The 21,856-nt window shown below is 37.8% G+C and overlaps 2 protein-coding genes across 2 annotated transcripts; one reads left to right on the top strand and one right to left on the bottom strand.

Moving 5' to 3' along the window:
- Positions 1–15,345: 15,345 nt before the first annotated feature.
- On the top strand, positions 15,346–19,225 carry LOC127085775 (MLO-like protein 4). Its single transcript, XM_051026317.1, has 15 exons — positions 15,346–15,799; positions 16,233–16,290; positions 16,386–16,609; positions 16,715–16,831; positions 16,933–16,996; positions 17,084–17,175; positions 17,275–17,349; positions 17,429–17,514; positions 17,603–17,652; positions 17,743–17,783; positions 17,890–18,060; positions 18,151–18,186; positions 18,297–18,364; positions 18,492–18,552; positions 18,674–19,225. The coding sequence occupies exons 1-15, from the start codon at positions 15,674–15,676 to the stop codon at positions 19,064–19,066; spliced, it is 1,662 nt and encodes a 553-aa protein (XP_050882274.1). The 5' UTR covers positions 15,346–15,673; the 3' UTR covers positions 19,067–19,225.
- A 43-nt stretch (positions 19,226–19,268) lies between these two features.
- Positions 19,269–20,265, bottom strand: LOC127085786 (ferredoxin-1, chloroplastic). Its single transcript, NM_001426905.1, has one exon. It carries the CDS (start codon positions 20,022–20,024, stop codon positions 19,575–19,577), a length of 450 nt encoding a protein of 149 aa, NP_001413834.1. The 5' UTR covers positions 20,025–20,265; the 3' UTR covers positions 19,269–19,574.
- Between the last annotated feature and the right edge of the window lie 1,591 nt (positions 20,266–21,856).

Here is a 21,856-nt window from a genome sequence, read left to right as displayed (position 1 = left end):
ATTGGAGGTTCCTGGAGATATTTCTTGATTTTGTCAAAAGCTTCTTGGCATTCGTCATTCCATATCATCTCTTGATTCTTCCTCAATAATTTGAAGATGGGTTTGCAGGTGGCGGTCAAGTGGGAGATAAATCGGGCAATGTAGTTCAAGCGTCCCAAGAAACCTCTGACCTCTTTCTCCGTACGGGGAACTGGCATTTCTTGAATAGCCTTCACTTTAGCCGGGTCAACCTCAATTCCTTTACCACTGACAATAAAGCCCAAGAGTTTACCGGATCTTACCCCAAAGGTGCATTTGTTCGGATTCAATCTCAACTTGTACTTCTTCAACCTCTCGAACAGTTTGTATAAATGATCGAGATGTTCCTCTTCAGCATGAGATCTGGCTATCATGTCATCCACATATACTTCTATCTCATGATGAATCATGTCATGGAACAAAACCACCATAGCACGCTGGTACGTTGCCCCGGTGTTCTTTAGACCGAATGGCATTACTTTGTAACAGAAAGTGCCCCATTGCGTCACAAACGTAGTTTTCTCCATGTCCTCAGGTGCCATCTTAATCTGATTATAACCCGAGAATCCATCCATGAATGAGAATACTTTGTGTTGAGCGGTGTTATCTACCAGAACATCAATGTGCGGGAGTGGAAAGTCATCTTTGGGACTCGCTTTATTCAAATCTCTGTAATCTACGCACATTCGCACCTTACCATCCTTCTTTGGCACTGGCACCACATTAGCAACCCATTGAGGATAAGAAGTAACGGCTAGGAAACCGGCATTGAATTGTTTCATAACCTCGGCTTTGATTTTCTCAGACATTTCAGGACGCATGCGGCGAACCTTTTGCTTAACGGGACGACAGTCTTCCTTCATGGGCAGCCGATGCACCACTATATCAGTATCCAACCCGGGCATGTCTTCATACGACCAGGCAAAAACCTCTACATAGTCGTGCAACATCTGGATCAACCTTACTTTCACGCTGCTTTCCAAATCTGCTCCTATTTTGACTTCTTTTCTGTCTACCTCAGTACCCAGGTTTACGATTTCGAGGGACTCTTCATGCGGCTGTATAGTCCTTTCCTCTTGCAGTAATAGTCTGGCAAGCTCTCCAGGGACTTCACAATCTTCCTCACTTCCATCTTCGGCTTGGTGGATCGGATTTTCAAAGTCATAATGAACAGTAGCGGAATTATTGTCAATAGGATCCAGAGTGGATACGGATCTGCGATTTGTGAGTGTGTGTAAGAATGCATAGCTTGTTTGAAAGACGACAGGAAAAATAAAGAGCGCAATATTTGAATGCGAAAAAAGTCCATTGATTTATTGAATATGAATATGCTTATGAAATGACAAAACCCTTAACAAATTAGCTATTGTGCCCCGGGCGTAGACACAATGCTTTAAGAAGTTCAATTGAAAAATTAAAATTTGCAATACTAAATGGATAATAACAATTACTCCTGACTAAAGGAGATCGGGATAGTGTCTTCAGCCCTCCAATTATTGAGTCCGTCGCCAATTGTTGGGTAGATCCAGCTATCCAGGTCGCAATCACTGTCAGCATCCTCTACAGCATTGATTTGATCTTTGACTATCTTTTCAGAGCTAAATCCCAGACCAGATTTATCAGACTTGTAGGGTATGTTGATCAGTTGACCCCAGCCAGTACAGCCACCATCTTCAACCACAGCTTGAGCGTCCTTCAGGGAAACCATGGCAGGAGAAGCTCGAATAACCTCAGGCACAAGGGGAGTCGGCTTAAGGACAGGATTGGGCGGAGGAACCACTTCAAATGACTGACAAGGAGTCTCAATGAATTCACCATCCATCTCGACGTATCTGAAGGTATGCACACTACTGACAATGTATTCTTCTTCCCCACACACAGTGACAATCTTTCCCTCTATTGGATATCTCAGCTTTTGATGGAGAGACGAAGCTACAGCACCTGCCCCATGAATCCAGGGGCGTCCCAGCAAGCAGGAATAGGCGGGGCGAATGTTCATTACATGAAAGGTAGTGTTGAAGACTTGAGGTCCTATCTTGATAGGGAGAACAACTTCACCGTGGACAACACTCTTTGCACCATCGTAAGCACGCACCACAATGTCACTAGGCTTCAATTCAATGCCTTTACAGTCAAGTTTATCGAGCACGACTTTCGGTAGCACATTCAAGGAAGAGCCATTATCGATCAACACATGAGCCAAAGTGATTCCCTTACACTCAATAGAAATATGCAGGGCCTTATTGTGGTTCTTTCCTGCTGGTGTCAGGTCAGCATTGGAAAAACCTAGGCCGTCGTCAACAGTCAGGTTAGCAACATAGTTTTCGAACTGATCGACGGAGGTCTCTTGAGGTACATGAGCAGTCTTCAAGAATCTTATCAAGGCATGGGCATGAGATTCAGAGGATAACAACAAGGACAACATCGAGATTTTAGACGGGGTATGCCCCAACTGTTCTACCACATCAAAATCACTCTTGCGGATGATTTTCAGCACTTCTTCCATTTCTCGTTTGGCAACGTCTTCAGTAGTAGCTTCGATCGGTGTCTCTGACTGAGAAGGGTTGACTGGTTCCTTTCCTCGATTTTCGGGAACCGGAGGTGAGATCTCTGGAGAGAAGATCCTTCCGCTTCGAGTAACTTTACTAGTCCCAACAATGTCATTAGGATTAGCAGGATCACCAACTTGCTTTACGCCATGGACATAAACATCACCTCCATAATTCCACGGAATAGCTTTGCTTGAGGAATACGGGATCGGGCCAGGTGCAGTAATGATCAGGGGAGCTACTCTGGGCTCAGCGATAATCTTCACAGGTATTCTGGGAGCAGTAATCTTCACTGGAACCTTGGACCTTGCAATCACAGATACTTCTTCAACAGGGTTTTCCGTCTTAGAAACCCTTTCAAAGAGAATTGTACGATCGTCCATCAGCTGTTGAATACCATTCCTCAACTTCAGACAGTCCTCGGGCCGGAGTATGCAGAGGTTGCAATCTTCAGTACAACCTGGAAATAAACCAGCTCGCAATAAATTCCTCTTTATGATCGGGAGAGGAGATGTTAAGTCCGCTATAGTAGTGATGAGAGAATCGTCATCGAGAGCATTAACAGCCTTGTCATGATTAGGCATAGGAGCAGTGATGACATTAGGAGTCTCCGGAGGCTCGAACTCAATTTCCCCAGCGTCGATCATGTCCTGAATTTTATTCTTTAACAGCCAACAATCGTTTGTATCATGCCCGGGGCTATCGGAGTGATATGCACACCTGGCATTGGGATTATAACGAGGCGAAGCAGTGTTGACATTTGCAGGAGGACCTCTGAGAGTGATTAAATTTACCTTCAGCATGCTTTGCAGCGCTTGTGCTAAAGTCATATTGAGCTTGGTAAACTGCCTTCTTGGTCTGTCTTGTCTTTGCTGGAAGTTTTGAGCTGGCGGGGCTGCGATCGTCACTGCTCCAATGGCATGGTCACCATTTTTCTTACCATGATTCTTTTGACCATACACAGCGTTCGATTCATTCTTCCCATGGTAGGACTTTTTACCGCTTGTAGAAGTAGCCGCCTGTAACTTTCCACTTCGAATGCCGCTCTCCACCCGTTCACCTGTCAGTATAAGTTCAGTGAAACCTGATGAAGAACTCCCCAGTAGGTGGCTGTAGAATGGGCCAGTCAGGGTACCCATGAACAGGTCTACTAATTCTCGATCAGTCATAGGGGGTTTGACTCTGCCAGCCAAATCTCTCCATTTCTGAGCATACTCTTTGAAGCTTTCTTTAGATCCCATAGCCATATTCTGCAACTGTAGCCGAGTAGGCGCTAATTCAGAATTGTACTGGTACTGCTTATAGAAAGCTGTTGCTAAATCAGTCCAGGTGCGGATGTCAGAGCTCTCGAGCTGATAATACCATTCCAACTGGGTGCCAGACAGACTTTCTTGGAAGAAATGGATCCACAGTTTCTTATCAGTGGTATGCGGCTGAATCTTTCTCACATAAGCCCTTAGATGCATCTGAGGACAAGACGCACCATCGTACTTAGTGAAAGTGGGGATTTTGAATTTGCGGGGAATGGTCACATCGGAGACCAGACCCAGACTTTCGAAATCCAGACCAGGTGTCTTCTGACCCTCCATGGCTAGCATGCGTTCCTCCAGCAATTTATACTTATCATCTCTCGGAGAGTACTGTTCATTTTCATACTCTTCATCGTCATCCTCAGGGTTAGAGAAATCAGCATTCTCCTCCTCTGAATCATTCTCCGCCCCCTCTTCTGGACCATTCGGGATTCCAAATTTGATTCCCGTAGCCTGTCCTTTACGCCTTCTTCCCGGGTTAATGAAACTCACATCTTTCTTGTCCTTCTTCTTTTCGGCCAAAAGAGCCTTCAGTTCCTCCTGCCCCTTGGATAAGCTTAGCATCATCTCCTTGAATTGAGCATTCTGAGTCTGGAGATCTTTGACAGTTTGTTCGAGATCCATTTTTCTGTTTAAGAGGCAGACCGTGAGAATATGGTCCTTTGGAATACCTGTTATGCAATGTTGTGTTATGCGATGCAATGCATGAAATGTTTTCAAGGACTTTTGGGAATTTAACTTTGCGTAAGTTGCCAACAAGAGAGAAATGTTTATTGCTAATTTTTTCAATGTTCATTACAAAAGGAATAATGATAAAATACAATGAAAGTTCAAGTCTCCCAGGGGCGACTTCTTTTTGGGCGAAGATATGCATTGAGTCTTCGTTCCTCATTAAGCTGACTGGTGAGCTCTAGTACTTTCTTCCTTTCTGCATTGAACTGAGCTTCGAAAGTATCTCTCTCTTCTCTCAACTGAGTCCAGGATCTTTTCAATTCCTCAGCATCAGTAGGCATATCCGGGTAAGAAATGACCTGGGAAGTACCACCTTCGACCTCTGATTCAACAATCAATGGTCCGACTGCAAGATATGGCATGACAAGTTCACGAGCTCTGGCGCGTATCCATCTGAGATAAGGCTCCATAGGAATAGAATTTTTCTTTCCTAAAGTGCTTCTTTTCACCATGCCCCAAGCTCGTACAAACCTTTGGCGGAGACCTTGAGAGTCATTGTCATAGTCAAACACTGTACCTTGAATAATCATCTCATGTGGACTATCTCTTCGAGCATACCCAAACTGACGCAAGGCTAAGGCAGGATTATAAGTAATACCTCCTCTTATCCCCATGAGCGGTACATTAGGGAATTCTCCACATCGGTCGATGATGATAACATTTTCTCTGAGGTTAGAACACCACCGGATGTCTGAATGGGAGAGTGTCATTATCCTTTGAGACCATTTCAGATTTTGATCATTCTTCAAGACTGATTGAGGAAGGTGCGAAATAAACCACCTAGACAACAAAGGTACGCAGCACATGAGAGTCCCTTGCTTCTTCATAGTACGAGTGTGAAGGGAATGCAAGACATCTCCAAGCAAGGTAGGCACAGGGTTATGAGTGAGGAATATCTTAATGGCATTCACATCTATGAATTGGTCCGGATTAGGGAATAGCACCAAACCATAGATTATCAATGCTAAAACGTCTTCAAAAGCATGGACATTCATAACTTTTAGGAATTCTCGGGCCTTACTTATCAGAAATTTGGCAAGTAAACCCTTAATTCCACTCCTTGTTACCCAATTAGCTTCAACGTCGGACTTTGTCATGTGTAAAGCTGCGGCAACTTCTTCGGCCTTTGGCATCTTTTCTAAACCGCTGAAGGGTACTTGATCGAGGATAGGTATCCCAAGCAGCTTGGAAAACTCTTCCAATGTGGGTACCAACTGATAATCTGGGAAAGTGAAGCAATGATGCTTAGGATCGAAGAACTGGAATAGGACTCTCATCATATCTTCCTTGAATCCAGTGGTAACTAAGTTGAGAAGATGACCATGTTTCTTGTTGAACTGAGCATGATCGGGAAGTTCTGACACCAAATTCTTGAGTTGAGGAGAGATTGCTACAAGATTGATCCGGATAGTCTTCCTGGAAGCCATAACCTGTTCAACAGAGCAAAGCTAAATTCCTAAGTCCTTGAAATGGTTAGTATGATGATGTTATGATGTTATGATGTTATGATGTTATGCAAGCACAAGCATGTCACACAACAATTATTCCTAGGTTTTAAGGCTTGCATGAGTTCCATAGGTAAGTACCCTCCCCACTGAAGTTTGGTTGGTTCAACCTGTCCTAGAATAGTAACCGGGTTCTAGAAGGATCTCAGATCATCGACCTTTCTTTAGGTCCACTTCAGTGCAACACCAAGTGGTTGACCGAAGCTTCCCTAAAGTCCAATCTCAAAGAGTGTAGTATCGAGTATCAACCAACCTCAGTCGGAACCGAAGCCAGTTATCTCACTACTTTCTAATGGCTAGGATGAGTCAATTAGGGTTCTAAAGGTCTGGTTAATGCTTTGATGACACCACGCGGAAGCCAAATTTTTCCTCAAGTAACATGAGGAACATCAGGACATCCAAAGTGTCACATTAACCGTAGCCATCATTTTAACCATTCCAGTATACGCCGGATAGTCGCGATGATCTATTGCTACTTACCTAAGGTACACTAGATCCGGGTGTAGGATCTTTCACTCAAGAATACCCAAGCAATCCCTTAAAAGTAAATCAGACAATTTTAAATAAGTGATCTTGTTTTTAAGGTAACCTCTCTTTTTAAAGAATCCCCAGCAGAGTCGCCAGTTCTGTCATACGGTGAACTGGACCTTATTGGATATGTAATCGCAATGTCGCGGTTAGCAAGAGTCGCCACCGACTTTTCTTTTATCCCTTAAGGAAAGGTGGAAAAGAACAGGAAAGACCTTAATTTTAAATTCTTAGGTTCGGGAGGTACTTTATACAAAGGGAAGGGGTTAGCACCCTTTGTATCCATGGTTATCCATGGGCTCTTAATTGCTCAATCATTTATGTTTTCTTTGTTTGAAAAAGGTGGTTGAGAAATGTATGAAAAATGTTTTGAAATTGAGAATTTAACTTTGTAATGATTCCTGCATGAATGTATACAAAGTGGTTATCTCGTTTGGTTTTTTTCGAAAGTAGTTTAGAAAAATATAACTCGGCAATGATCCTAGTATGGATGTATGCTAAGTGGTGATTTTCCAAAAAGATGTTTGAAAGGTGGGAGGTGAAAAGTATATTTTTTGGTTATGAATGAGCAATTAAGGTTATACCTGTCCGAGGTCTTTCCGGGCGTTTCCTATCCTTATGAGGGTAAAACTGTCCTTACTATTGAGAAGTAAGTAGTTTTATCCTTGGGATGTAGAAGGGTTATCGTAGGGTCATCGATTGGGCATTGAAGGCAACAGTTGTGAGGATACCTTAGCATTCGAAGGGACTATCATCATTTAACCGTAGGCTACACCGAAGGGTCATCGAGGGACAAAATCGTACTTTTGAAGGCAACATCCGAGGGACTATGATGATTTTACCGAAGGGTCTTTGCTAAAGGTATCCCCACGTTCGCGGGACATGACCGTAATATTGTAATCGTGGGGTGATAAAGAGAGGTCCGATGTCATTTATTTAAAGTCCATGTTGTAAGTCCATTAGGTAATTATGGTGATACCGCATTAAATCGATACATTAAAGTCAACATTACATTAAAAGTTAATATAGTAAAATTAATTAGGCAATCAATATGAATCTTCACATTAAAGTGAAATAATTTAGAATCCCTCTCCATGAAGGCTTCCCATGCGTAAAGCGGAGTACCTAGCCGGCTATTTCTTCGGAAGTATGCTAGCCTTTACACCATGAACACACAGATTAAAGCATAAAATACAATTGGAAATTGCATCATAAGATAAATATAGCAGCCAAGAATTTAGGCCAAATAATGCAGAATCATCATTAGGTAAACATGAAATAGGCAGCAAAAAGCAAAGCAGCCCCTGGCCCGGTCGCCTCTGCTTCGCCTAGCGAAGGCTCAGCGAAGGCTCGCTGCGGGCTCGCCTAGCGATGAGCTAGCGAGCGGCCACGGGTTTGAAACTTGAGAACATTATGACCTCAACCTGCAGCATGGCTTATGGCATCCAACATACAATTATATGGTTCAGTTTCACAATAGGCAAACACAGTTAAATTCTCATGCAAGACTTCAAAATGTTTATGAATTCAATTATAATCCACAAATTAAGAACATGAAGTGGTACCATATGCCAAATGAAAATACAAAACGATATCACATGCAAATTACGATACTAAAGTGGTACCACATGCAAAATAAGGACACCAAATGATAATCATATGCCAATTAATCATATGCCAATTAAGAAGCTAAAGCGAATAATAGTGAGGCTAACCTGTTTGCAAATCAAGTTGTAACCTTGAATTGGCGAGCCGGATTGAGTTGGACGGCGGTAGCTTCGGAGCGAGTAAACGGCCTTCAGGGTTTCCGCCTTCTGAATTCTTTGGATCAGCAGGGTTTCTGTGTTTCTCCCTCTGGATGCGTGTTTCCGTCCGTCTTCGTCCGTCTGTGTGTGTTCTTTTTCGTGGCAGAGGAGCAGGTATTTATAGTAGAGGTAGTGGTGACCTAATGGGCTTAAAATGAGGTCCAAAAATCTCAAACTTCGCAAGCTTCGCTAGGCGAAGGAATTGCTCGCCTAGCGAGCAAACTAGGTCTGGGCCTTTTCCTGGATCTGACGCTTCGCTGGGCGAGTGTCATGACGAAGCGTTCGCTAGGCGAAGGGATTGCTCGCCTAGCGAGCAAGCTATTTTGGGCCCCTTTTGGGTTGGGCCTGTTGTAAGCTGGGCTTTTGTTCACTTGATGTCGGTGCCTTGCAGAATAAGTCGGAGGGTCTTGAGAAATGCTTTGTAATACCAACGGGCAAATTTTGGGGTATGACACTCATGCTCTGGAAAACCTTCACACATTGCCCTGTGGAACTCCATGCTCTGGCAACCCTTTTTCTTGTAGGTCTTGATCTCTCGGATCTAGGAAAAATCCTACATTTATGCGCTAGCCACACCTTCTATTGTTTAAACACCTCACTTTTTGGTTCATACACACCTACCTATGGATTCAAACAACACAATCTTGGTTCAAACAATACTTTCATAACATCCAAGCAACATTTTCCTCATTTCAAAACTCTTTCTCAATTTAAGCAATTTCTTTTGTATTCAAATTCAATCAACTCTTTCTTTTTCTTTTATCACACAAATCTTTTTCAAAATAATTTTCTTTCTTTTCATAAATGAACTATTATAATTTGTTCCTTAACAATCAGACTAAAAGCTTAGAGCATCCGAACAAGGATCAAAATCAGCTAAAGTCTACACATTTCTAGGATAAGATTATAATTGTTCCCTAAAAACAACAAACACATCAGTATTTTTTATCACGAAATATGAAGCTTTGATTTTCTCATTGCACTATGAGAATACGTATGCACGAGAGTTTGAATCCTTAGCGAGTACACAAATTCAAAACTTAGTTTTCCCCTTTTGCAAGTAACCTTTAGATAGTAACACCCATTCACACAAAGAACAATCAAAATGGTTCCCGTTGAGTACAACAGATGTGAGGGGTTCTAATACCTTCCCCTTGCATAACCAACTTCCTTACCCTTTTTCTCTCCCCCCTGGGTTTTATATATATTTTCCCTTTCCTTTGGAATAAATAAAGTTTGGTGGCGATTTGGTGTATCTTCGAGCGTGCGATGCACTCAGGTATTTTTCACGGCGCGACACACAATTTACAACTTTTAAAGTAAAACACGTGCCCAAAGAGAAGACCTCGTGTCCAAACTTTCCAGCCCAAAGACAACAAAGTTTAATTGGACAATAATACAAGAGACTCTTATCTCCTAGTATTAAGGCAAATGAGATACGAATCCTAGAAGTCACCCCAGAGTCAAGTTGGATGTCGCCCATATTATGCAATTTGTAGGAGGATGAATTCCTTCAAGATGAATGGGAAACAAAGAAGGTCCAAAAGCAGGTTGCTAAGTATACCCTTCTTACAAGAAAACTCTACAATATAGGAGAATCCTTTAAAATGCTTCAGTGCTTAGGGAAGTATGAAACTGCCATGGTCTTCTTCTAAGTCCTTTAAGTGGCGTGTGACAGTCATATTAACGACAAGGCTCTCTCCCACAAACTATTTAGGGCAGACTGTTATTGGTCCACCTTGTTAAATGACAACATGACATTCATCAAGAAATGTGATGAGTTTTAGAGACATGCTGACCTTCATCACGCCCCAACTGAACTCATTTACTCCATGATATTACCCAAGCCTTTTTACTAGCGGGGATAAACATCTTATGCTCGTTCCCTCTACAGCATTGTAAACTAAAGTTTTTTATTATAGAAGTCGGCTATTTTGCAAAGTGGATAAAGATGGAAGTTGTTGCTAATATTACAGCAAAAAGACTTTGTTGTTTCTACTAGTAGAAGATCATGTGCATGTTCGGGTTGCCTAGCGGCATTGTCTCTGACAATTAAACCCAATTTTCTAGCACTACGATCACTGACTTTTTACATGAATTAAGAGTTCAAATGAAGTTCATCTCTGTTGTCCACCCATAACCCAACGCATATGTAGAGTCAGCGAATAAGGTGATCCTACAAAGGATCAAGAAGAAGAGCTGAAAATCTAAAGAACAAAGAACTGAAGAATGAATAACTGAAAAACGAAGAATGAAGTACGAAATATGAAGCCTGAAATGAGGGAATTGAAGAAGATAGGTGTGATAACCTAAGTATTTAGTGAAATGAAACGAGGAAGATAAGTATTTTGGTAAGTCTCATTTTTCTGCCCCTTTCAAATTTAAGATTTATGGGATTTTCATTTCTTGCCCCTTTTCTTAGGTTATGAATCTTAATGTGGGGGTTTTATGGCTTTCTCTTGGTTATAAGGTTTTCTCTTGGTTTTAGGGTTTTAGGGATTTCTTGACATGTTTGTGTAATACGATTGCAACATGTGTAATAAGTTGTACCATTTTATTTTTAGGTAAAAATATGAATTTATTCATGTATTTATTCACCATGAAGGTTCCTTTGTAGACATTAAGTTATCTTGTTATGAAGGAATTGTTTTAGAGATGAGATATGATATTTATTAGTGGATCTATTTTGAGGTGATATAAGTAGTTAAAGAACTATGATATAAGGAAGGTTGAGCTATTTTGTACAAGGATTCTACATTTGGTATGTTTACATTGACTGATGACAAAGATGCCTAAGATATTCCTGATTTATATAAGGTATACTTCAGTGTTCATATTTATTTACAACATCTATTATCTCGACCTAAATAGTATGATGGTCCTGTAGAGGATGAAGCTATAAACCCAGATGATGTCGTAAACCTTGATGAAGAAGATGATATTGGAAAATTGTATGAGGAAGTTGCCAAAGGAGCAACAGGTGATGTAACAGAGTTGAATTAGGGTGTAGTTGAGGTGAATGAAGTTAGGTCCAATGAAATTGAGATGAATGAAATTATGGTCAGTGAAGTTGGAAAAAATTAGGCTGAGTTGAATGAGGTGTAATTGAGGTGAATAAAGTTGGGGACAATAATGTTGTGATGAATGAAGCTGAGTTAAATGAGGGTGTAGTTAAGGTGAGTGGAGTTGAGGTGAATGATGTTGGGGTCAATGAGGATAAGTTAAATGAGGGTGATATGAATAAGGGTGAGATGAATAATGGTGAGGTGAATGATGTTAAGGTGAATAATGGTGGAATTATTAGTAGTCAAACTGTTGATGACAATGATGATATGAGTTTTAATTATGATAATGCCTTGGATATTGCATTTGAATACTCGAGTGAAGGTAGTGATGAGTTTATGGAAGAGGATATGAAAAATCTATTAGGTTATGCTAATGATATTGAGGGTACTAGCAAAAAAATATTTAAAAAAAAGGATTTTAATGAGAGTAAAAATGATAGCGAGGGATTGAAAAGTGGGTGTAAAACCAATGAAGAAGGTGAACGCAATAGAAAGAAATATCATATTTTAAAATTTCAAAAAAACATGGCTGATTATACATGGGAATTTGGAACATTTTTTGCTACCAAGTGTGATTTTAAGGAAGCAATCACTACTTATGCAGTCTAGTCAGGAAAAAATCTCACGTTCTTTAAAAATGACAAAAAAAAGAGTTAGTGTTATTTGTAAAGAAGGATGTGAGTGGAATTCCTATTCTGCCAAATTACCAAATGAAGATTATTGGCAATTGAAGATATTGGTGGATATTCACACGTGTAACAGGGCTTACAATGTGAAGATGACGACTACAAAGTGACTAAGTAAGAGGATCTAAAATTCATTGAAAGATAATCCTAAGATGAAGATCAAGGATTAAGGAAAATTCTCAAAGGAAGTGAAATGTGGGTATAAAACAGACTAAGGTAGTTAGAGCTAGGTGTGCAACCAGAGGAATTGTTGATGGTTCCTTCTTAGAATAACACAATAGAATTTATGACTATTGTCATGAAATTCTAAGAACAAATTCAGGTTCAACCGTTAAGTTGAAAGATTAATTTGTTCAAGATAATGCAGTTAACAAAATGCCTCATTTATAGAGATTATACATATGTTATGCAACATGTAAGGAGAGTTTTAAACTATGCAAACCTATGATTGGACTCGATGGATGTTTTTTAAAGGACCTACATGGAGGAGAAATATTGGCAGCCATAGGAAGAGATCTTAATGGGTAAAATGGCTCCAATAGATTTTGCAATTGTTGGATGAGAAATAAAGAACAACTAAATATGGTTTTTGGAACTACTAATTAATGATCTTAGAGGTAGAACTCAATCTTGTACATATACATTTTTATCATATCAACAAAAGGTATTCAAATGATTCTTATAACTTTTCATACTTGTTGTCTATTGTATGTTTATGATGTTTTAGTAATAACTTGGTTATTTATATTTGTAGGGTCTATTGTCAACCATGGATGAGCTTTTATTGGGTGTCGAGCAAAGATTTTATGTACGTCATCTGTACAATAACTTTAGGAAGAAGTTTCTAAGAAAAAAATTAAAAGAGATTATGTGGAAAGTTGTTAAATTAACTTACCCACATGCTTAGGAAAGGGAGGTGAGAGAAATGAAATGGAAACCAAAAATGCCAAAAAACTGTCAATCTTCATAAAAATGTCAAGAAGATGAAAAAATAAAAGGAATCTTCAACAAGGAAAAATTTATGGATATGATCATAAAATGAGGAGAACAAAATTACATGTTAACTGTAGTAGGTGCAAGAAAAATGGCCATAACAAAGTCAACTTGTAAGGTTCCACCATCGACTCATGCAAGTCAAGATCAGTAAACTCATGCATATCAATCTTTGACAAGTCAATCTTAGGCACCTCAAGTAAGTCAATCTCAAGCAACTTAGGCGAGTGAAGCACATTCAACTTAATATATGAGAAGTGGATCAATACCTCATAAAAATAAAACCCAAACTCTAGCAAGTGGATCAAGATTTGCTATAAAAAAGTTGAGCATTAAAAGGACATCAAAAAGTGTTGGATCACCCGGTCCTGCAATAAGGTTAAATGCAACAAGGAATTTCAAAGATCCTACAACTAGGCTCAGTCCTCTCAAACAAGCAAGAAGACAACTAAGTTTTCTATTAGTTTAGGATAAGTGTAATGTTGGAATATTTTATAATTTAAATATCATTTAATTATTATATTCCAATAATTATTATGTGGACATATATATTTTTAATTATATTAGTTATTTATTAAATTAAGAGTCTTAATTGATTAAGTGGTCAATTAAATTTAAAAGACTTTTTAGATTTCTATTTAGTAATTAATTAATTGGATATTGACTCAAATATGAGTGGATGTTCAAATATGAGTGGATGTCAGGATGACTCATTTCGGAATAATGGGAACCCAATTGACCAACACCTTATATATAGGCTATGGTCCCCAATATACCGTACACAAGCAATATTATATCTTATCCCCATCTGAAGAGTGTTTGAGGCATTAGGAGTATAGGTCGAGAAAGATTCAAAAGCCAACAAGTGTTAATCACTTGTCTCTACATTATTTACATTTTAAGATTATCGTTGTGACTACATTTTAAGGTTATATATATATATATATATATATATATATATATATATATATATATATATATATATATATATGCATGCTTATATGTTTTTTTTGCTTTCAGTTTAAATTATTATTATAGATTTGATATTCGTATTTAAGCATGTCTTGTATAAATTAATTATTAAACATGTAATACTAGTTTATGACTTCGTCTATCTTTTGTTTTAGGATAAGTTTAATGTTAATTTATGATTTTGTTTGTCTTTTGAATCATTTTGATGTTTTGGTTTATGTTCCACCAAATTTCCATTAATTTGGTATTGTTAATGAATATTGTTGAATGAAGGTTAATGTTTTCTAATTAATGTTGTTAATTATCTTGAATTGATGCATCCAAATCAACCAAAAACACTAGAACTAATACATCCAAATCAACTAAAAAACCATAATGCAAACTAACTAAGTATACCAGAATGCAAAACCGGAGATATTATCTTGAATTAAATATTTATTGCTTTTTTGAAGAAGATGAGTAAACCCTCGATTCAGAACCGTTAGTATCATCTCCCCCATTACCAGACACTTTATGATAGGGAGACGAATTTTTAAAACACATGTTTGTTCTTCGTTATGATGCCCTAATTTTAGCAAAGAAAGAGAAACTAAAACGAAACAATGAAAGAGAAAGCAAGGTTGAATAAGAAGATGGAAGAAGAATGGTGGTTTATAACATATGATTTGACATGGGTGCCATGTGCAATATTTAACATTGTTTTAAGAAAATAGTTATAAAGGACTAAACCTCAACTAAAGATATTAAATAGTTATAAAGGACGCACACTATGGTTGATATCTTCATTCCTATAAAAATGTCACATGTATCAACATCCTTAACATCAATAACCAACATTAATCATTAAAAAAAAAGTCTAATTATAACTAAAATTAATAGTGAACAATTTCACACAAATATAGTTATTTTGGTTGTGATTTTTTTGTTTTGAAAATATCATCATAAGTTACCGAAGAAAGCAATAGAAATCATGTTCTTTACTGGTGAGAATGAATAAATATTTTCCATTTCCTTTTGTTGTCTTTGTCAGAGAACTGAATACTTTTCCACACTTTACTACATATACACACAAATTAATTAATCATAATGTCATACCTGTTTTCTTTATAGGGACCTTTGGTCCCATTGCAACTTACCATCTAAAAGTTGTTAGTAACAAGAACCTTGGACAATGAGAAACTCTCCATGTGCATGGTTTGTGTAGAATGTGTGTGTCATATACAATATAACAATAAAGAAAGAGTTTCATTTATTAATATGATGAAATCAAAAAGTGAGTAGGATCTATTCTGCATCTGCTATATTATAATATACTCTCTCCACATGCATCTTTCAACTTACAATAATAATAATCAAATAAAACAAAACACTCTCATCACCTTAGATACTTCCTCTTGATCCCATCTATCACAAGAGTCATTCTTTTATGTTTTCGACGAAAGCTTTCGATTTTTTGTATTAGAACTAAAGGGTTATGTTATGTTATGCTGTGCTGATGTAAGAAGAAAAAATGGAGCATGTTATGCAGCAAGGTCGTTCTCTTGCTGAGACACCTACTTATTCAGTTGCTTCTGTTGTTACTGTCATGGTTTTTGTTTGCTTCTTGGTCGAGCGTTCTATTTACCGCTTCGGAAAGGTGAATAACTTATTCAAACTCATTCGTTTCTCGACTGTTTTCATGTTGTTTTGCTTGCTATTTGCCGCGATAGAATAGATAATGTTGAAACGGATTTTTATTTAGTACTGTCTTAGGAATGTAATGTAAAAGTGACAGAAACAGCTTAAGAAGCAATAATGTATGATAACTGCATGAACTACTAAAAGTAATGGCATGTTCCTATGCTCTTTATCTACTTGCTGGCGAATTTATTGCATTCTTCTCAGATCTTAGTTAGTGTTTCATATTAATTATTAGGTGCTAGCATATATAATTTCTTAGCCCTTATGTTGGATAGTTAGTTTTAGAAGTTCTAATAAGCTTGAACTGTGAAATGTGAAATGTTACTTCGACCGGTAAAAGCAACTAGTTTCTTAAATCTGTTGAAACTTGTTTTTTCTTGGCTGTGCAGTGGTTGAAGAAGACAAGAAGGAAGGCACTTTTTGCTTCGCTCGAGAAAATTAAAGAAGGTAATCAAGCATGATGTTCTTCATAACTCAAAAATGCAGAATATTAAGTTTTCTATCAGAATTTTTAACTAACTTGTACTGATTCTTCTTGATAGAGCTGATGCTGCTTGGGCTAATCTCGTTGTTGTTGGCACAAAGTGCGAGATGGATCTCTGAAATTTGTGTAAATTCATCGCTTTTCAGCAGTCGATTCTATACTTGTGCTGAACATGACGTTGGCGTGATTGAGAATGTCATGATTCAAAACTCTTCCTCTTTCTCTGATGAAACTAGTATTCCAAAGGGGCTAAATAGGGTTGCACTTCATCAATGTGGAGAGGTAACATAACATGCTTCAATTGTAAAATGCAGGTTGAACAAACCGAGATGAAATGCTGTTTCTACTACAAACTATCATTCTTAAGATACTAATTGATGAATGCAGGGTCATGAACCATTTGTTTCATACGAGGGTCTCGAGCAGCTTCACCGGTTTTTATTTGTTCTCGGGATCACTCATGTTCTGTATAGTGTTCTGGCTGTTGGTTTAGCGATGAGCAAGGTCGGTCATCGCAATTGTTACAACCAAAATGTGTCGATGCTCTTATAAATACTAATAACTAGATAACTAGTTTAGTTTTTCTTTGTTGCATGGATTTGTAGATCTATAGTTGGTGCAGATGGGAAAATCAGGCTACTATGGCTATTATCGACGGAAATTTGCAAGGTAAACAACAAATAAATAGAATGGCGTCGTGTCTTCGTTGCTTCTTTCGAATATAGTAATAATTTCTTGCATAGTTTTGTTCTACAGGAAAGAAAAACAAGGTGATGAGGCGGCAAACAACGTTTGTTTTCCATCACACGTCTCATCCGTGGAGCAGGAATCCAATACTAATATGGATGGTGATGTATCATCGAAATTAATCCTTTTACTTCTTAAATTTCTTAGACTCAGCCAAATGCATGTTTAGAATGATGACAATGTGTGATCTGATATCGCAGTTATGTTTTCTGCGCCAGTTTAGAAGTTCTATACAAAAATCAGATTACCTTGCACTTCGTCTCGGTTTCATTACTGTAAGTTTTTTATTAGTTTAGTCACTCTTCTTTTGATTTATTCTTCGTCGCCGATATGATATTCTATACCACTTTGCAGGAACATAAATTGCCACTATCATATGATTTTCATAAATATATGGTTCGAAGCATGGAAGATGAATTTCATGGCATTCTAGGAATAAGGTATGAAACCTTTTGAAAACCAATGTAAGTTGTCAACAATGATGAACTCTATCTAAGATCTGAAAATTACCTGTTTCAAATTTTGCAGCTGGCCGCTTTGGATTTATACTATAGTCTGCATCTTTGTAAACATCCATGGTAACTTTCATTCTTCTCGATAGAACATGTGTCGATTGAATGAAGTGTCTTCGTTGATTTTTTCAGATGATTGAGTTTCTAAATTTGCAGGTCTGAATATATACTTCTGGTTCTCCTTTATACCTGCAATTGTATGTATAATAATAATAATCTGTTTTCGATTTTTTCAACAAATCAAAATGAATTAGTCCATTGAAAATTATTTCGGTTTAACATGCGATTTCGCTACGCGTTAAGCTTGTGATGGTAATAGGTACAAAACTTCAACATGTTGTATCCACTTTAGCACTTGAAATCAGGCAGCATCAGGGTCCATCTGCCAGTACACAAGTAAAGCCGCGCGACGGTCTTTTTTGGTTCAACAAACCAGATATTTTGTTATGGCTGATACAATTTGTGATATTTCAGGTAAAATATGTAATGTATTTGTAATCGCGCCGTTCTTCATAGTTGTTTTATTTTGATTCTTTGTTCTTGTTTTCTCTATTGTTCATGCAGAATGCCTTTGAAATGGCTTCATTTATTTGGACATTGGTAAGGTTTAAAGTTTTCGAGAATTTATCTATGCTTATATCTATTCCATTACTCGAACTAAATCTTCTCAACACATTCTTCGATCAATTTTTTGCATGTCTTATGTGTAGTGGGGATTTAAAGAACAGTCATGCTTCATGAGACATCATTACATGATCATCATTCGGTTGACATCAGGGTCGGTTTCATCTCTCTCACAAGAATTATACATTCTATACCTTATCGACTAATTTTCCAGATTCTACGATACTTCAATGTTCGTATACTCTTACATTTTCTCAATTCTAAACTATCATGAATTGCAGAATTCTTGTTCAATTCTGGTGTAGCTATATGACAGTACCCCTCAATATAATAGTTTCACAGGTTGGCTTTAAACTTTCTCTGCATAAAGTTCTGTCGTAATTCGATACTAACAATATTTTCTTCTATCATATTTGTAACATTGTTCCAAAAAAAATGTGACAGAAATTTTTTGTTACTATAGATGGGATCTCGATGTAAGAAGGCGCTAGTGACCGAAAGTGTTAGAGAATCCTTACACAGTTGGTGTAAGAGAGTAAAACAGAAGTCTAAGCACGATCATTCTCTTCGCTCGCACACGGCTAGATCAATATGTTCCCTAGAATCAACAATCGATGAGAGGGATGAGATAACTATCGTATCCGGGACGCTGACTCGAACAACTTCATTAGACTTAGAGTCTTTGAATCAGATGACAGTAACTTCAGTAGACCAGTTGAATTTTGTGACTTCTAACAACCTCCATGACTCAACTGATTTTTCCAAATCCAGACATATTAATTCACATTACAATGATGTTGGCGACAGAGACGAGACTAAAGTCGAAACTCTTCAAGATTTGTTTCACAAAACATGATCAATTTTAAGTGTCATATGTATTTAAATTTCTACTGCATAACAGACTAGAATCCTATATAGTTTAGTATAGATGTGCAAATCATTCTTGAACTCTATCAAACATAGATGTATATTATATATCACATTACTAGAATCAATAAATTTAGCATCATAATCAGTATCGTCTTAAGTTTTCGAAGCCCTACATGTCAAATCGGAGTCTGTCTTGCACGCCCTCAAAGAGGGTCCTGTCCTGACCATAATCATACATCAACTACTTGTTAGACATGAAAATCCATGCTTAATACACAAAAACACTTGATGAATAATATCAAATTTTATATAATAGTCAACCGAAGAAAAGATAGGAAATTTAAGAATTGTGAGCAAAAAAACAACATAACATAACATTATTAACTTCACATGTTACTACAAACAGGTGAAGGAATTAATAGAGTTACTACTCATTGTAGAAACAAACATAACATGATATCATATCATAGCATAGCAGTAACAGAAATGAAAAATTAAGCAGTGAGATCTTCTTCCTTGTGAGTCTCAATAACAACATCAGAGGTAGGATAAGCAACACAAGTAAGAACAAAACCAGCTTCAATCTGTTCATCATCAAGGAAAGAACCATCAGATTGATCAACTTCACCGCCAACAACTTTACCAGCACATGAAGAACAAGAGCCAGCTCTGCATGAGTAAGGAAGATCAATTCCAACTTCTTCAGCATGGTCAAGAATGTAAACATCACTTGGACATTCAAACTCTTGAGTTCCATCTGGTGTAACTAGTTTCACTTTGTAAGAAGCCATAGCAACTGCAAGATCTCCACGTTTGAGACTGGTTTTCAAACCGAGAAAGCCATTGGAAAATGCTTTTGTGGTGGTGACTGACATTGGCATTGGCTGAGTCCTGAGGAAGGAAGTGCTGACAGCAGTTCCATACAAAGCTGGTGTGGTTGCCATTACTATTATGGTTTCAAAGGAACAAACACTGTTTTGTGTTTGTGTTGATGATAAAAAGATAGAGAATGAATGAATGAATGAAATAAGGAGCTTGTGGAAATAGTGTGGTTGGAACAAGCTGCTATATGAACTGCATGCAACCCTATCTGCCAGGTGGCATTGTTTTATGCCTCAGGTTATCTATCTCTTTTATCACCACATATTGTTGGTGAATCCTTGTTGGCACCATCTTCACCTTATAGTATTTAAAAATGAAGTATTGTGCACTGTGGTAACTAATTACTCAAGTCTTCATATACAATACTCATTCTGTGTTTAAGGTTTTTTTATAGATAAAAAAATACAATAATATTGATATAAGATATTACATTTTTATTAAATTAACTTAATTAAAATATTGATTAGAAATACTTTTTAATCAATTACATAAATAAATGTCTGGATAGGTTTTTAATAAGTTTTAATAAAGGAAGAGAAGGTTTGAAAATATTTTAAGTGCGTGTGGTTGTCTTAGTACTTCAAGACATACTCTTTACCTTTTACAATTTAAGATGGTCACTCTAAAATATTTAGCACATGACTATGTGAGCTTTCAAACTTCAAGATGATCTGCTTGATTCAATGATTGATTGACACTTTAACTAGATATTTTGAATTATCTGACTTATGGGGGCTTAAGGTATCTTTATCTTAATCAGATTACATCATCAAGAGTTATAGAACAGCTACGTTGAACTCCCTCTTTGACATATGTCACAAAGAGCTCTTGAAAAGAGTTATCAACATCCAAAAGTCGTTTGACTTATGGAGTTATCATTTTTAAAAGTTGCTTGACAAATGTCATCAATTGTCATCATCAAAATCAGTTGATGGTTATACTTACAAAACACATACCACAACTTGTGTGATTTTAGGTTTCAAACCTCATTTTGTTCATGTAAAAATAATGTACCAAATAATTTTAATAATTGCTTATATTACTTGTACTGGTCAAAAAGTACATGAGTGCATGTTACCCCTACAAGGGCAGGGGTACTCAAAGGCTTTAGTAGGTATATTATGTTGTATGGCGGTGAGAAGCCCTATATGGTGGTGTTTATGGTGGTTTAGAAGACTTGCTCACGTGAGGTGACAAGCTCTGCATATGTGTTTGGTGCTTATGTATAAAAGGTATGTGTTTGGTGCTTAGGTGTAAGCGTATGAATTATGATTTGTCCTCCCGTTTGGGGAGAGGTATTTATAAAGGTTTTGGACCTAGGGTTTCCTTGGAAAAGGTTATCATCCACTTAGTCAATGATAGACCGTTGAATCCTTATTTGCAAGGGAGCGTGGGTCAGTTGTTGGCCCTCACTTCTCTTTGCCCAAAAAACGACTTATCCCACGTTTCCCATGGCTATGGGAGAGGAAAGCCTTGGGGGAAAACGGTACCTCCCTGACGCCTACATATGGTCGTCTCCTTTCGGAAGGGAGGCGCATAGTCGTCGCCCTCGCTTAGATTTTTACATATATAACACTATACAGTCCCTCGAGCATGAGGTCCTTGATAGAGGACGAAGTATTTTTAGATTGCGGTACGTGGCAGTATCTCGAAGAAGTATCTCGAGTATGAGTTTCTTAATGATATGTGTAACGTGTTAGGCGTCGGGTTTTAAGAGAAATCATATTGTTTGGTCACGTCCAAGAAAACTCTAAGTCCCTCAGACGAGAGTTTAAATAGCCTAAGAAATCTAAGTCCCTCAGGCGAAGTTATTTGTAGTCTGGATGGATAGTGAGACTATAGGTCCTTCAGGCAAGGCGTTAGATCTTTCTCATGATACTTCTATCAAGCCCTT

This window comes from Lathyrus oleraceus, chromosome 1 (genome assembly GCF_024323335.1).
Source record: "Lathyrus oleraceus cultivar Zhongwan6 chromosome 1, CAAS_Psat_ZW6_1.0, whole genome shotgun sequence".
In the NCBI taxonomy this organism is placed as follows: domain Eukaryota; kingdom Viridiplantae; phylum Streptophyta; class Magnoliopsida; order Fabales; family Fabaceae; genus Lathyrus; species Lathyrus oleraceus.
The sequence above is the reverse complement of the archived record's forward strand: the minus strand, read 5'-3'. Positions and strand labels throughout refer to the sequence as shown.

Bases quoted from the DNA above. Each gene is read 5' to 3' on its own strand.
- LOC127085775 (XM_051026317.1), top strand. From the start codon at position 15,674: ATGGAGCATGTTATGCAGCAAGGTCGTTCTCTTGCTGAGACACCTACT. The intron at 16,997-17,083 runs GTAAACAACAAA...TTTGTTCTACAG, and splicing joins TATCGACGGAAATTTGCAAG to GAAAGAAAAACAAGGTGATG. The intron at 17,350-17,428 runs GTAAGTTTTTTA...ACCACTTTGCAG, and splicing joins TTCGTCTCGGTTTCATTACT to GAACATAAATTGCCACTATC.
- LOC127085786 (NM_001426905.1), bottom strand. From the start codon at position 20,024: ATGGCAACCACACCAGCTTTGTATGGAACTGCTGTCAGCACTTCCTTC.